At 45.6% G+C, this 16,324-nt stretch overlaps 1 protein-coding gene across 2 annotated transcripts in view; it reads left to right on the top strand.

Moving 5' to 3' along the window:
• The window catches only part of LOC309546837 (uncharacterized protein), a 95,237-nt gene extending 79,515 nt beyond the window's left edge, over positions 1–15,722 (top strand). For both annotated transcript variants that reach the window (XM_082246528.1, XM_082246527.1), the window contains exons 13-15: positions 1,384–1,592; positions 2,019–2,225; positions 15,395–15,722. In XM_082246528.1, the coding sequence (XP_082102654.1) occupies positions 1,384–1,592; positions 2,019–2,225; positions 15,395–15,682 (704 nt within the window). In that variant the 3' untranslated portion in view covers positions 15,683–15,722. The remainder of the gene's footprint in view (positions 1–1,383; positions 1,593–2,018; positions 2,226–15,394) is intronic.
• Positions 15,723–16,324: the final 602 nt, after the last annotated feature.

The raw sequence follows: 16,324 nt of genomic DNA, 5'->3' as shown, positions 1-16,324 counted from the left end.
AAAACAGGAACAGCCGTTGATCGGCTTTCCTTAGTTCGTGCCTGACAGGCACGAGTAAAGGAGCGCCGATCGGTGGCTCCCCTGACAGGGGGGGGGGGGTCGGCACTGGTAATCAGATCATTGATTACCAGTGCAGACCCTCGGGGGGGGATGCCACTAGATCCACCAGGGATGCCCACTATGACCCCAGGGATGCCCACTATGACCCCAGGGATGCCCACTATGGCCACCAGGGATGGCGATCAGGGCTCAGGGAGCCCCCCATTGCCCTCCCCATCAGTGATGCCCACCAGTGTCCTCCCTATCAGTGCTGCCCACAAGTGCCCATCATTGCCATCCTTTAGCGTCGCCCACCAGTGCCCATTATTGCCCACCAGTGCCGCCTATCAGTGCCCATCAGTGCCGATCAGTGCCGCCCATCAGTGCCCATCAGTGCCCACCAGTGCTGCCCATTAGTGCCCGTCAGTGCCACCTATCAGTGCCCGTCAGTGCCGCCTATCAGTGCCCATCAATGCCGCCTATCAGTGCCCAGCAGTGTCGCCTATCAGTGCCCACCAATGCTGCATATCAGTGCTACCTATCAGTGCCACATATCAGTGCCTATCAGTGCCGCCTATCAGTGCCGCCTATCAGTGCCGCCTATCAGTGCCACCCCATCAGTGCCACCCCATCAGTGCCACCCCATCATTGCCTCCTCATCAGTGCCTGTCAGTGCAGTCTCATCAGTGCTCATCAGTGCAGGAAAAAACTTATTTATTTACAAAATTGTATAACATAAACAAAAAAACTTTTTTTTTTTTTTCAAACTTTTCTGTCTTTTTTTATTTGTTTAGCAAAAAGTAAAAATTGCACAGGTGATCAAATACCACCAAAAGAAAGCTCTATTTGTGGGGGGAAAATGATATAAATTTGGTGTAAGTACAGTGTTGCATGACCGCGCAATTGTCATTCAAAATGCAACAGCGCTAAAAGGGGAAAATTGGCCTGGGCGGGAAGGGAGGGAAGTGCCCTGTATTAAAGTGGTTAAAGTCCTATTACCCCTAGGGGTTTTTCTCTTTTTTTTTTTTTCTTTCTACTTTTCTTATATACAGAACCGTTGGATTCTTTATTAAATCAGTGCAAGGAGCATATCAACCATTCAGAATCCATTTTAAGCATTATAATTAACATGCAGTCTGTAAATCAGTCTTCCCATGAAATGAAAGCTACCTTTAACGTGGTTGAGCACTTTGTGATTTTAGTGGGACAGAAGATTATCATAATTAAAATGTATTAGCAACTGTATTTAAAGTACTTTGACACTGGTATGGTTTTCTATTATTCTCTGCTACCCTTCTAGCATCCGGTTACCATAAGATTTTTTTTTTTTTTATAACCTTCCAGCTGCAGGACGTCCTGTTATTCTGTTGCTCTTTAATGCTGGTCCTGTAGACATCTCCTGGGCCAAGGAAAGTGAGGATGTGCATGCCATTCTGGAGTGCTTTTTCCCTGCACAGGCTGCAGGCACAGCTATTACTAAGGTTTTAATTGGTGCAGAAGAGGCAAATCCGGCAGGCAGGTTACCAGCCACTTGGCCTGCAGGCATGGAGCAGGTAGGTCTTCTGATCCATTTAGAGTAATAGAAAGTTGAACAAATCTTATCAATTCCAAAGATTCTCCTACACTTTATTTTATCATATGCTGTGCCACAGTCTCTGCATAGAAATCTGCTAGAAACTTCCACTAAGCTCCATACTGCATTGCTATGGTTATTAAATGGGATGAGACAGGGGAAAAGATGCACTGTGACTGCTGTATAAGGTGAAGAGGCAGAATTTGGGCACATAGATTAGAGACCATAAAAAACATTTTTTGGGGATATCCTACCTACAAAAATAAAACAGATTTACAGTTAATGGCTAATATTTTTTTATTACAGAAGACAAAATAGGACAGGAGAGGACAAATATAAAAAAAGATGTGATTAAAAATGTATGTATGTATGTTACCTTTTATCTCTGAAACCCCTTCTGTCTAAGGTCCCTGCCATGGAAGACTACACAATGCAAGGGCGGACATACCGGTATTATGGGAGCCAAGTTCCTCTGTACCCATTTGGCTATGGGCTTTCCTACACCACATTTCATTATAGTAACCTGGAAGTCAATCCAACTCTTTTGCATCCTTGTGACACTCTTCTATTGTCTGTAAATGTGAAAAATACCGGCCTAAGAATTGGGGATGAGGTAAGCGTCAAATGACTCATTGATGTATCTCTTACATGTTTTGCTTGTAAACTATGTTTAAGATGTTTATTTTCTGTAAATTGCAAGCAGGTAAAAGTGTTACTAAACCCAGGACCTTGCATTCACTATATCTGGTCTTCCACAGTACACAGAACATGGAAATGCAATTATTTTAGTAAATATAAACTGCTAAATACCTTTTCTCATCAGCAGTATATAGCAGTCTTGTGACTTCTATAAGTGTCTGGTTAAAGCTTGTAGGAGGAGTTTTAATTTTCCCCTGATTGTCCTTTAAGGCTGCAGAACCCCTGACTCTCTGTCCGTACAGTGCTGATTGGCCCTGTGCTGATCACATGCACCCTCCAAAAAAAGAAAAACTTTCTAACAATACACTAAACCGGGCAAGTGCAGAGTGCCCCCCAAGGCTCTGTTCTATTAGCAGATAGATTGGGGACAGTGGAAGAAGGGGAGCTTAAGAGAAGACAGGATCAAACAGCCTTTTTACACAATGAAAATGATTAACCCCTTAGGTTCCACAATGAGTATATTAAACATGCTTTACTGCATATACAGGCTGATTTACTGTTGTAGGTTTAGTAAAACTTTAAATACACGGGTAAAAGATATAAATGGAATTTGTCTTGACTGACCGAGGATTTGTAATTCTTTCCATCCAGTCCTGATCTCCCTACACACAGCAGAGGCAGCCTGGTGACCTAACATTTTTCTGCTGATGTAGTGAAATACAGCTATGCCACCTCCGTGCCTTGCCCATCCTTTGACTGGACAGTAAAAGAGCAGCAACATACTGGTGGACTAAACCTTTTTTCGTTCACTTCCTGTCAGAATGTTTATTTATAGCACATGTGAATGCAGCACAACTAATTGGCTCCTAGTACTGTCCCTCCCTCTCCCAGTCTAAGTGTTGCTGTACATGGGATTGCAAGAGGCTGAAATCAATGAAAACTCAGGTGTTTTTAGAAGTGGCATTTAAAATACATCTATTTCATTATTTGTATGAAATGCATAACTGCTTTAATTTTTTTTTATATCTGCCTGGAGTTAAAAATTAAGGGATTGTTCACATCAGCAGCTGCGCTAAATGCATGATTGCTGGTTTGCACTAAAGCTAAACTCCATGCAAACTGCTAAATACATAGCTCAAGAATATGTAAAGCCTCAACTTTGTAAAACAACTCATTCAATTTAAAATAGATATGAAAGGCAAAATTTTTTGTAGATCTATCAAAAAAACAATATAAATACCTCCCCCCCCTTTTTTTTTATAGTGATCACATATTCTCTGTTCACAGCTGCATAAAGAGCTCAGAGAGTTGAGGGAGGAGAAACAGCAGCACACTCCTCTTCAAAGTGAATGGCTGCGCAGAGGGGGAGTGTCAGCACACGCCTGATCATTGGATTAGTCCCAGCACAGTCAGAAAACTGACCACTTGGTATGAGAGGTGTGCTCTCATACTTAGTGTGGTCAGTGTTTATTAGAAAAGCAGGGATACTGTCAGGGACACCAGGGATTTCACACAAAGGAAGCAATACAAAGAGAACAGGATACTTTTTCATACAAGTACATGGTACCGCAGGCTAAGAAATATGAAATGTTGAGTTGACCTATTCATTAAAATACATGTACATGAACAGATGTACCTGCCAAAAGATTTGTAATTCTGCACAGCCAGTTTTGTAATCCAAACAGCACAGTCAGGTCCTGCTCTGCCTGACCTGGTCTAGAGTCCACTCCAGTCTGTGGGGGGACATTAAACAAGCACAAGCACCTTGACTTGGTGTTCATGTTGTCTTTACTTCTCTCAGCATGTTTACTATAACAAAGTGCGCACTGCGGAAGATCCAGTTGGTCTCCAGGGCCGGTGCAAGGATTTTTGGCGCCCTAGGCAAAATAAAAATTGCCGCCCCCCCAAAGCACAAAAAGCCATAATGTAAAATAAAGTGCAAATTTTAATAGTTTAATACATAAACATTCTGAAAGTGCAATACAACATACACACTGTCGTATGTGATACGCTGGGGGTGTCAATTAAAAGTAAACGACGCCCCCAGATCAGATCGCATATCGCAGTGCGATCTGCAAGTTCGCACAGAATCGGATCGCACAAGTGTGAACCACTATGCGATCCAATTCTGCTGTGGATAAAAAAAAGGGTCCTGTGCGTGTTGGGTGCGGATGCGGTGCGAATTCAGCCATACAAACTGTATGGCTGAAATTTGCACCGCACAGAGATCGCATGTAATTTAGGAGCAGTGCGCTCCAAATTACATGCGATCTCTGTGATTGCACAAATGTGAACCGGCCCTGGCACAGGACCCTTTTTTTCAGCCGAATCAGGATCAGATTGCACAGTGGTTCACACTTGTGTGATCCGATCCTGTGCGAACTGTCAGATCGCACTGCGATATGCGATCAAACTGGGGGTGTCGTTAACATTTAATTGACACCCCCTGCGTATCGCATAAGGGAGTGGCTCGGTTCACACTTGTGCGATGCGGGAAGGCTGCGAATTCGCAGCCTGTTCCGGCATCGCATCCACACATATGGCAGTTCAATTAAATGTTAATGACACCCCCAGTTTGATCGCATATCGCAGTGCGATCTGACAGTTCGCACAGAATCGGATCGCACAAGTGTGAACCACTATGCAATCCGATCCTGACGCGGCTGAAAAAAAAGGGTCCTGTGCGAGTTTGGTGCGGATACAGTGCGAATTTAGCCATACAAAGTGTATGGCTGAATTCGCATCCGCACATCCGATCGCATGTAATGAAGGAGCAGTGCGCTCCGATATTACATGCTATCTCTGCAGCCGCAATAATGTGAACCGGCACTAGGCAGAATACAAATAGGGAGCACAAGAGTAGAGAAGATTTTTTTCAAGAAAAAACAGCCACAATAAAACAATTACAGTATACATACTCCATCCCAAGGATAAATGTAATGTTACCCCTCCCTCCCTGAGCTCCCTCACTGAATATACCACCAATTACAAATGCCCATTTTCACTCACCATAAACTGTGTTTTTATAATGTGTTCAAAATGGCACATTGGCACCAGCACGGCAGGCTGCACCAGGTCGGAGTTGGACAGGTCCTCTTCTCCTGGCTGGATGGATGGATCTTCCTGATCCTGGATGGCTGGATCTGGGGACCGTCTGAGGACTGGTCTGGGGACGGGTCCTTGCGCAGCGCTGATTCAAAATGTTCTTCCCGCTCCTGCTGGGTGCGATGCGCCCGCCCGCCCGGTCTCCGAGTCCTCCCCCGGGTGACGTCATCGGCAGAGCAGGGGGAACCGCCTAGTGCTCATGCGCGGCCACTGACTGATGCAAAGCCTTCAGACGCTGGAGGCTGGAGCGGAGCCAGCCAGCCAGGAGAGGAGACCCACGTCACACGCTGCCCACACAGACATGCTGATTGAGCCGAGCCGAGGGCGCCGCCGAGGCCGAGCCGACACACACAACGTGGTTAGCACAGCAAGAGGGGCGCCGCGCCGCCCGGCATACAGTCATTGCGGACAGTGCAACAAGTAGGATGCTGGCGCCCCCTGCTGACGTTGCGCCCTAGGCGACTGCCTGGGTCGCCTTACAGGTAGCGCCGGCCCTGTTGGTCTCTAATGCTGGTTCTTTTACTCTCATCTTTGTGTGCAGAGGTTTTTTTTTATAGGAGGCAGAAATCAAACCTATGCAAGCATATTTATCAGCAGATGTAATAGCTAAATGATCATTTTTGTTAAATCTACCTAGAATTCTGCTAAAAGTTAGTGATAGAGTGCCACCATTTCATACTAATATAGCCACTGCGTGGATTTTTTTTCAGATACTAGAGCAAGCAGTATGGTGCTGTAGGTCACATTCTTGTCACTAATAGGAATAATAACCCTAATATAATACAGTAGGTTATAATTTTCTAGGTAGTACTCCATTACAATTGCCATATGGCATTAGAGCACTGAGTGTTGATTTTCAACAATAAAAAGGAGCAATATGGCTGCACCACGAAAAAAACAAACTACACATTTATAAAGCACAGTGATGTGCTTAGGAAATGTGTTCGGTCAACTTCAGGGTTCTGAAGTTGGAGGAGCTAAATAAAAGTGAATGGAAATGATTTACATAAAAGTGGGAAGGAACGCCTGGTCATGTGGTCTGTCAGATTTTATATGACTAGCTCTCCTTCAATTGCAGAGCTCTACTTTATTATTTATAAAAAAAAAAAAAACATGATATACTTATCTGCTCTGTGAATTGGTTTTGCACACTTTACCTCCGATCCTCCTCTTCCGGGGACCCTGCTGGCACTCTTGGCTTCTCCCCCCTGTTGAGTGCCCCCCATAGTGAGCCACTTGCTATGGGCACACTTGTGCGGTCCATAGGCACACACAGCGTGGCTTGGTCCCCAACTCTCTTCTCACAGGCTGTGATTGACAGCACTGTAAAACAAAAGAGAGTGCACCAACCTTGCGCATTACCCAAGTGGTAACTTTAATAGTGTATCAAAAGAAGTATACTCCCAAAGATAAAAGCATATCAAAGTCCATAGTAGACACAATACAATTAGGAAACAAGCGCTCTGGTGTAAGCAAGATGGAGCATTAACTAAGATGCCAGTAAGGACTGATAAAGGTTAAATAAGGGATTATAAGGAAGGGGGAAGGGCAATCTATGGACTGTAGAAGGTAATAAAGGGCTGGAGAGAGGTCTAAAAAAGGTCCACAAATAATAGTTCACAATAGTAAGTCCCAAATGTTGTTTAGGCAAAAGGTGGTAGCAGCTGCTACTAAGGGCTGGCTCCAGGACACAGTGAAGTCACCGCTGTGGAAGCATGTAAACAAAGAAAAAAGCAGAGCGCCTCTAAGTGCAGCAATTTAATTATACAGGTAAAACCACTTGGTAATACAACTCACTAGAAGAAAGCAGAATGTAGGCATGTAGACTCCGGCGACATGTCAGGAGATGGTTCGTGTCCCAGGGGCCCTGGAGAGTGGAAGGCTCCCTGCCGGTCGGATGATCGGGTGAATGCTACGCCGGGAATCCTCACTTCCAGGTTCCGAGTACGGCTAGAGCACCAAGGACCACGCTGGAACGCAGCGCACGCTGCGTGAAGTCAAGGGGGATGGAGGATGACACAACGCGTTTCAGAGCTCACGCACGGCTCTCATTGGGAGTGCTCGCTCTTTTCTCAAGTGTTGAATAGGGAAAATATGCCGATACAAACCATTTATATACACAAGGAGTAAACGAGGGGGAGGTGTAGGAGGATGGCTTAAAAATGCTGTGACGAACGCCCATTTGCTGGAACGTTCGCCACAGGCTACTGGAGGAGTGTGGAGGCCAGCCTCCTGCCCACGGACTATGGCCCTGGCTTGTAGGGGAGCGCGGCTCTGGTTGGGGGTGTATGCGGGGGGACCCTCGGAGTACTGTTACTTTGAATTCAAGTCCCTGTCACCCCAAGCGACACAGACTTTGGGCCTAAGCTGCAAAGGACTTCACACCATGAGAGACTAAACAGATGCTAATGACATAAGACTCAGCTTTGGTATACTGGGGAGGTGTATTGACAGTTCTACTAAGGTGTGTTGAATATGTAGATGGGCTGTCTCCTGCTTTTATCTGTTTAGAGGTTAAGTGTGTTCACACTTCTAGGAATGTGTATTCGGCTATGTTTTGGGTTTGTTGTTTGTTGAATTAATTATGATAATGTTGCAGTCTCATTCACCTGTGTTTGTCCAGATGGCCAGGGATGTTAATTACTGGATATATATTGCAAGTGAGTTTGTAAATAAAGTGTCATTTGTTTTAACCTTCATCAAGCTGGAGGCTGATGTTTGGGGGGGGGGGGGATTGAGGGGCCAGGACTGCATCACTGGAAATTCTGGGGACCTAAGACAGAAATACTTGGTCCAAGTATTGGGGATCTGTTACACTGGTGGCAGTGGTGGGATGTCTCCAGGACATCCAAACCACCACCAGGATTCAAGATCTGGGCAGCTGCCGAGGAGTGATACGGGGACCAGCCAGCATGAGAGCGGAGTTCGGGAGGAGGCTGCAAGGCATGCGGAAGCACCATCGGGGACCAGCGACAGAGCACACCAGGCTCGGCTGGGAGGATGTGATCCGCCGGCAACTCTGGCATGAGGCGCTAAGCCACGAGCGGCACCATCAGGGGAAGATCCTTCCCTCCTCCACAGAGATGTACCGGACGCAGTACCGTGCACGAGAGGTGTTCCTGAGGGAACGACCGCGAGATGAAGGGAAGACGGAGCTCGGAAGATTGGTCCAGGAGGAAATGAGGCTGGATGCCAGCTACAGAGCCCTCCGGTGGTTCGCGGCTCAACTGTGGCCAGGTACAGCAGATGGCAGCCCGACAGAAGGCGTTGGCTATGGCGGCGTGGGGCTGCTCCATCAAAAAATGTGTGGAGACCCAGACTTTGGGAGCGATGAGGAGTGGCGGCTGGAGCACATTCTGGATTTCCGAGATGAGGTGCTGGACCTCCCTGAAGAGGCGTGTGACCTGGAGGAATTGGAGTTCCTGGTTGAGCAGGAATGGGAGCTCGAGATTGCCTACAAGCGGCTGTTTGACGGTGATCAGCAGCCTGGCATGGCTCCCGTTCCCTGGGACTGTCCGAGAGAAATAGCAGACAGTCACGAAGATGAGAAGCAAATGGGGCCAGGGGTGACCCTGCGTTTTCCTGCACTAACTGCAATGGAAGAAGCAGCGATGATACAGAGGGCACTGCGAGCGCTAGAATGCCGGAATGCACTGGAGGTCCCCCAGGCAGCGAGACAAGCTAATAGCAGGAAGGTCTCAGAAGGGGGAGTTGAGACAGGCGCTGGAAGGCTGGGAAATGGTGATCAGCAGCAAGTCCAAAGTATCTCATCTGGTGCTCCAGCAGAAGCTCTGGCTACAGGGCAGAGTGCCCCTGGCATCTGCCCAGCATCAGAAAAAGAGTTGGATCCGGAGAGTCTGAGAGAGGATCTGCGTGAGCTGTTTTCCCAACAGCAGATATCCCCACTGGGTGTAGAGGAAGCAATTCTCCCTCCCCAACAATTGGACACTACCCCAATGTTCATCCCCCCAGCAGAAGCGCTGGCTACGGGGCAGAGTGCCGCTGGCCTCTGCCCACCCTCAGAGTTAGATCCAGGGAGACAGAGGGATGACCTCAGTGAGTCGTTTCCCCAGCACTTGGGCACTACCCCAGTGTTTATCCCCCCAGCAGAAGCGCTGGCTATGGGGCAGACTGCCGCTGGCCTCTGCCCACCCTCAGAGTTAGATCCAGGGAGTTCGAGGGATGACCTCAGTGAGCCGTTTCCCCAGCACTTGGACACTACCCCAGTGTTTATCCCCCCGTCAGAAGCGCTGGCTACAGGAGAGAGCACTGATGGTCTCTGCCCAGCATCAGAACCAGAGATGAAGAATCCGGGAGACAGTCCCTGTAAGATAATTTCTCAGCGGCTTGTAACTACACCAGGAGAAAAGCAAGTACTTTTTTCTCCCCAAATGCATAGCCCTACCAGCCTACATTCCCTACCAGCGGAAGCGCTGGCATCAGGGTAGAGGATTATTCAGCTCCCCCCAATATCTGGGGGTGTGTATGGAGATGGAGGGGTGTGTTAAGCTTGGGGGGGTGTGTATGGAGATGGAGGGGTGTGTAAAGCTTGGGGGGGTGTGTATGGAGATGGAGGGGTGTGTGAAGCAGGGGGGGAGTGTATGGAGATGGAGGGGTGTGTAAAGCAGGGGGGGGGTGTATGGAGATGGAGGGGTGTGTGAAGCTGGGGGGGGTATGGAGATGGAGGGGTGTGTAAAGCTGGGGGGGGGGTGTATGGAGATGGAGGGGTGTGTGAAGCTGGGGGGGGGTATGGAGATGGAGGGGTGTGTGAAGCTGGGGGGGTATGGAGATGGAGGGGTGTGTGAAGCTGGGGGGGGGTATGGAGATGGAGGGGTGTGTGAAGCTGGGGGGGTGTGTATGGAGATGGAGGGGTGTGTGAAGCTGGGGTGGGGGGGGGGTATGGAGATGGAGGGGAGTGTAAAGCTGAGGGGGTGTATGTAAAATTCCTACCACCCCACCCCACTGTCATCTTACTACCATCCCACCCACTGTCATCTTCCCACCATCCCACCTCCTGTCATCTTCATCCCCCTGTCATCTTCATCCCTCTGTCATCTTCATCCCCCTTTCATCTTCCTACCATGCATATTGTAAAAAAAAAAAAAACGAATAAGGGCTCTTTCACACGGGCGGTCTGATCAGATCCGCCTGTCAGTTTTTTAGGCGGATCTGATCGGATCCTCCATGCAGCTCTATGGGGCAGCGGAGACACCTCCGCTGACACCCGCTGCCATCCGCATCCGATCCTGTCTGTGAAATCCGGATGGATGGAAACCCTATTTTTCCATCCGTTCAGGGATCGGATGAGAGCGGACAGGCGGTCCGCTCTCATCCGATCCCCATAGAGAGCAGCGGGAGCTGTGACACCTCCCTCTCCGCACTGCAAGCGGAGACGGAGCTGTCATCCGCCGGCTCAGCAGGGAGCGACGGATCGATTCCCGCTGAGCAGCACGGATCCGCCTACGGAGGCGGACCGTGTGAAAGAGCCCTTAAGAAAATTCTAGAAAAATGTAATTAAAATAAAAAACTACTGACACCAATGGCAGAACTACCACACAAACATTGCACTTGCGACCGGCCCTGGCGTTCCGCCACCAGGCTGGGAGGGAAGGGCCCCGTCCGGGGGGCCCTTTATGGTTTCTTGCATCGGGGCCCTGAAGGTTCTAGTTACGCCACTGCGGGACACTATGTAGGTCTGTGCCTTCTTCTATAAAACGACAATGTTTTCCGAACCTCTGCCTGAGTGGGCAGATGGTGCGGCCTACATATAGAAGCTTGCATGGACAAGTCAGGCAATAGACTACATGGTCTGTCGAGCAGTTATAAAATTGTTCCAAAGTTTTTTCAGATTTTAAAAAACTATGTGGATCCTCTGGTCCCAATCAGCAATACATACAACATAATCTCAGCACAGGAGAGAGATCCTCCCTAAAATCATTTACGGATAACCCTTCCTTGGTCATTAAACCAGCGGATAAAGGTGGGGGTATAGTCATTCAGGATCGTAGTGACTATCTCCTTGAAGCTCATAGACTTCTATCTGACACCCATACATATACTAAATTGGCCAAAGACCCACTCCCTTATCCATATAGCTACTAGCAACAATATCATCAACAAAAAGGAAGCCTCTTTTCAAAAAATATTACAATACCCCTTACTTTTATCATCTCCCCAAAATCCATAAAAACTCACACCTCCAGGTCGTCCTATAATTGCACCTATGGATAGCATTACCAGTGGCTTTTCCATATATGTTGATTCATTTTTGCAGCCATTAGCTCAAGGTTTACATTCATATATCAGAAATGGTACACACCTTTTAGAGATGTTAGAACCGTACCCATGGGAAGATGGCTATTGCTGGTTATCGTTAGATAAATGCCCTTCAACATTTTCTACTACAAGATTCTCTCCTCCATCCATCACAATCATCCTTTATTTTAGATTCTGCTCTTTTTTGTCTTACTCACAATTATTTTTTGTTTGATGCCGATTTCTACCTTCAAAAAAATGGGACAGCGATGGGTGCTAATTTTGCGCCGTCATACGCAAACCTGACCATGGGTTACTGGGAGGAACTCAATATTTGGAATAATAACCCCTTTGCCAAAAATATGGTATTTTTCGGGAGGTATATAGATGACATTCTGATCATCTGGGATGGCCCTGTCGCTGACATGGAAGTCTTTGTCGCTCACTGTAATAACAACACACTAGGCCTCTCTTTCACCTCTGAATTCCACCCGGACACCCTTCCATTTCTAGATTTGGAGTTATGTCATGATCAAAAAAACATCTTTGCTCCTAATTATTCAAAACCTACAGCTGGCAACTCCTATCTCCATTATAGGAGCTGCCACCACCCTACCTGGGTTAACAATATTCCAAAAGAACAATTTTGTCGGTTGCGACATAATTGTACAAGATTTGAGGACTATATTGTACAAAGTACGCACCTGAAACAAAAGTTCAGAGATAAAGGATACCCGCCCACTTTGATCGACCAAGCTTACGACATGTATCATGTCGATCACCCCACCACTTCAAAAAAAAAACAATGATAATGTACCAGCAGGATTCATAACCCATTTTCACAACAAATATAAAAAATGGAAGGTATCTTACATAAACATTGGGGTATATTATTGCAGGACCCCCATCTTCAATCTATTCTGGCCCCTAAACCCACAGTCACCTATCGGAGAGCACCAACATTAAAAAATACAATTGCTCCAAGCAAATTACCAGAGAAAAAAATTCCCCACCCTCTCAACCTTATTCCGCTCAAAGGTATGTACCCATGTCGTAAGAAATTATGCAAGACGTGATTTCATTAATTACGGACAAAAATCTTTCACACACAATGGGAAAACCTATCCTTTGGAGCAATTTTATAACTGCTCGACAGACCATGTAGTCTATTGCCTGACTTGTCCATGCAAGCTTCTATATGTAGGCCGCACCATCTGCCCACTCAGGCAGAGGTTCAGAAAACATTGTCGTTTTATAGAAGAAGGCACAGACCTACATAGTGTCCCAAGACATTTCCTAGAAGCTCCGTGTTTGGGTAATAGAATCCATACCGCCCCACTACTCTGAAGCAGAGCGTTTTTCCAGATTATGTCAACGTGAGACCTTCTGGATCTACACCCTCGATACTCTCATGCCTTTCGGCTCAAATGAGGAGTTAGAGATCAGTACTATTTTGTAGAGCTCTATGTACTTATCTGGCCCGGTCTTTTTGGCCGTTGTGTCACCGGCTATGTTTTTCCACCTTTCTGCATTCTTTATTCTTTTGTCTATTACCTTTATCACTGATTCTTGTGTTGTATATCATTGACACTAATTGTTTTTTTTTTTTACATATATAGACAATATGGACGCACAGACATGCTTCTGCGGGCGCACCTATATATACATACACGGTCTTGTTGCATGTGTGTGTTTTTTGGGAGGGTGTCTGCACTAGCTAGTATACGTGTGAATACACACTTCACGTTTCTTCCTCCTCTTTTTGAGTATTTATTATAGGTACGCCATCTCCACATATACACATATTTTTACCATGTATGTATGTGTGTAGTCGAGTCGAGTATTATACACGTACCTGGGTCTTTTAAATTCTTTTTTTTTTTTTGGCCCCACACTTATATCATCATACATTGACCTCATTTTATTATTCATTTACTACCATTATTCATGTCAATATATATTTTGCATTATAATTTTAAATTTGATAATATAATAATAATAAATATATATATATATATATATATATATATATATATATATATATTTTTTTTTTTTTTTTTTATTGCTTTTCATCCTTAAAAGTGCATCCAGTACAGTTTTATGCTCTATACTTTCTAATCCGGCCATATGCATTTTTAAGCCATCCTCCTACACCTCCCCCTCGTTTACTCCTTGTGTATATAAATGGTTTGTATCTGCATATTTTCCCTATTCAACACTTGAGAAAAGAGCGCGCACGCCCACTGAGAGCCGTGCGCGAGCTCTGAAACGCGTCGTGTCATCCTCCATCCCCCGTGACGTCACGCAGCGTTTGCTGCGTTCCAGCGTGGTCCTTGGTGCTCTAGCCGTACCCGGAACCTGGAAGTGAGGATTCCCGGCATAGCGTTCACCCAATCATCCGACCGGCACGGAGCCTTCCACTCTCCAGGGCCCCTGGGACACGAACCATCTCCTGACATGTCACCGGAGTCTACATGCCTACATTCTGCTTTCTTCTAGTGAGTTGTATTACCAAGTGATTTTACCTGTATAATTAAATTGCTGCACTTAGAGGCGCTCTGCTTTTTTCTTTATAGTAGACACAATGGTGTTGGAGGTAGAACACAATCTTGGTGGTTCAAAAAGGAAGCACAGGTATTGCTGCCCTATGAGGGTCAGGGAAAAACCGAAAGTAAACACTGTAAAATAAAGAAAATTAGGCGCAGCAACCTAGCGCATTACCCAAGTGGTATCTTTAATAATGTATAAAAAGTAGTATACTCCCAAACACATTTTTGATAAAAGTATATCAAGGTCCATAGTAGATACGAAGTGACCAGGTCACAGAGACTGTTTCCAACAAGTCGGAGGACCCTCAAGATGGCTGACTCATTTCGAGGGGAGATCCCCTCTTCCTCAGAGCCAAAAGGAAGAGGGGATCTCCCCTTGAAACATGTCAACCATCTGGAAGGTCCTCTGACTTGTTGGAAACAGTCTAATGGACCTGAACGCTTCTTTTTTACTATGGACCTTGATATGCTTTTATCATTAATGTATTTGTTGTATACTTCTTTATACATTATTATTTATACATTATTAAAGATACCACTTGGGTAATGCGCTAGGTTTGTTTTACAGTGTTTACTTTGGGTTCTCCCCTGACCCTCATAGGGCAGCAATACCTGTGCTTCCTTTTTGAACCACCAAGATTGTGTTCTACCTCCAGCACCATTACACCACCCTTGAGCATGGGAGAATACTATTGTACTGTGATTGCCTCCATGTCCAGTGAGAAGAGGGAGAGATACTGCCATTGGGCACAGTGCTGGATCGAGATCGGGCTGGAGTAAGTATGGGGGGGGTGGGATCCTGTTCAGAGAAGGTTTTTTTTACCTTAATGCACAGAATGCATAAGGCTTGGTTCACACCTACGTGTTTTGCAGTGCACTACAGTCCATTGAACATGATTTCCTATGGGTCATGTTCACATCTGTAAGTTTTCAGACTGTGTGTGTTTTTTTGTTTTTTTTTTGGAAAGGGTCAGGGACTTTTTTTTCCCACAGCAGGTTGTGTTTTGGTTCCATAAACTTAATTGGAAATGCATCAAAAACATCAGGGGCTCCTCTTGCTACACACCTCAGACACATTGATTGAAAGCTGATGACAATATTCATTCTTTATTTGTTATAAATTGACCCCCCCCCCCCCCCATTGTAATTCTTAGCATGTGGTATAATTTATACCTAACTAGGCCAAGCTTACAGTTCAAAATTCTTTTATTGATAAATGCACTTTTATTTTTAGGTGGTCCAGGTGTATATGAGCTGGTTGACTGCTTCTGTGCCGGTTCCTCGTTGGCAGTTGGTAGGAGTTCAACGGGTAACCATTCCAGTCGACCGTTCTGTAAAGGTCTCAATAGAAGTCCTACCCAGGCAGCGAGCAGTTTGGAGTGACAACTGGATTGTTGAGCCTGGAGAATTTTCCCTTTATGCTGGGGGACAGCAGCCTTCTCAAGTCACAAATGTGCCATCCAATGTTCTGCAAGCTAACTTTTTAGTAGTGGGGGCTTCTCGTCCTCTAAGTACTTGCTGAAGGAGCAATTGAATTACCTTCTTTCTCCACTAGGTGGAGCAACATTAAAAGAATTGTTACCTTGTTCCTCATTGATTGTTGTTACTTGAAAACAATAAGGGCTTATCAAACTGCCTGCATGGAAAATGCTGCAAATACTGTATACAAAATTATGGTATCCCTTCTCTTCACTCCTGCCATTATTGTTTAAACAATGATAAAATGTTTTTGTCCAATCTTTAATTAGCTTCTATGTATCAAGCACCAACAATTAACACAGAACATCAATCCGTACATATGCAAGTCAATAAAAACACTAAGTAATCCCACCCGTTTTATAAAAGACTTGTATTTATTTTAAATTGAAAGAGCAGTGACACATTGTGGTAACGATCTTAATGTGTTCCTTTATTTTCCTTGCAACTTCTCGCATTTGGGAATAGAAAGTTAAACTGCTATAAACCCAAGTTTAGGTATATACATTATAAAGAAAAGAAACCTTTGCAAATATGAAAAGGTTTCCAATAGCAGCAACTCAGCTGTGAGATACACAGTGGATAAATAAAATTAAAAATAGAGCTGCACTAAACATATACTGAGTACATCAATAGAAAAAAATCCAAACCGTAAAAGAAGAATGTCCTAAAGTGAAGAAGTCCATCC

Source organism: Pelophylax lessonae (assembly GCF_965119305.1).
Source record: "Pelophylax lessonae genome assembly, chromosome: 2".
Taxonomy (NCBI): Eukaryota; Metazoa; Chordata; class Amphibia; order Anura; family Ranidae; genus Pelophylax; species Pelophylax lessonae.
The sequence above is the reverse complement of the archived record's forward strand: the minus strand, read 5'-3'. Positions and strand labels throughout refer to the sequence as shown.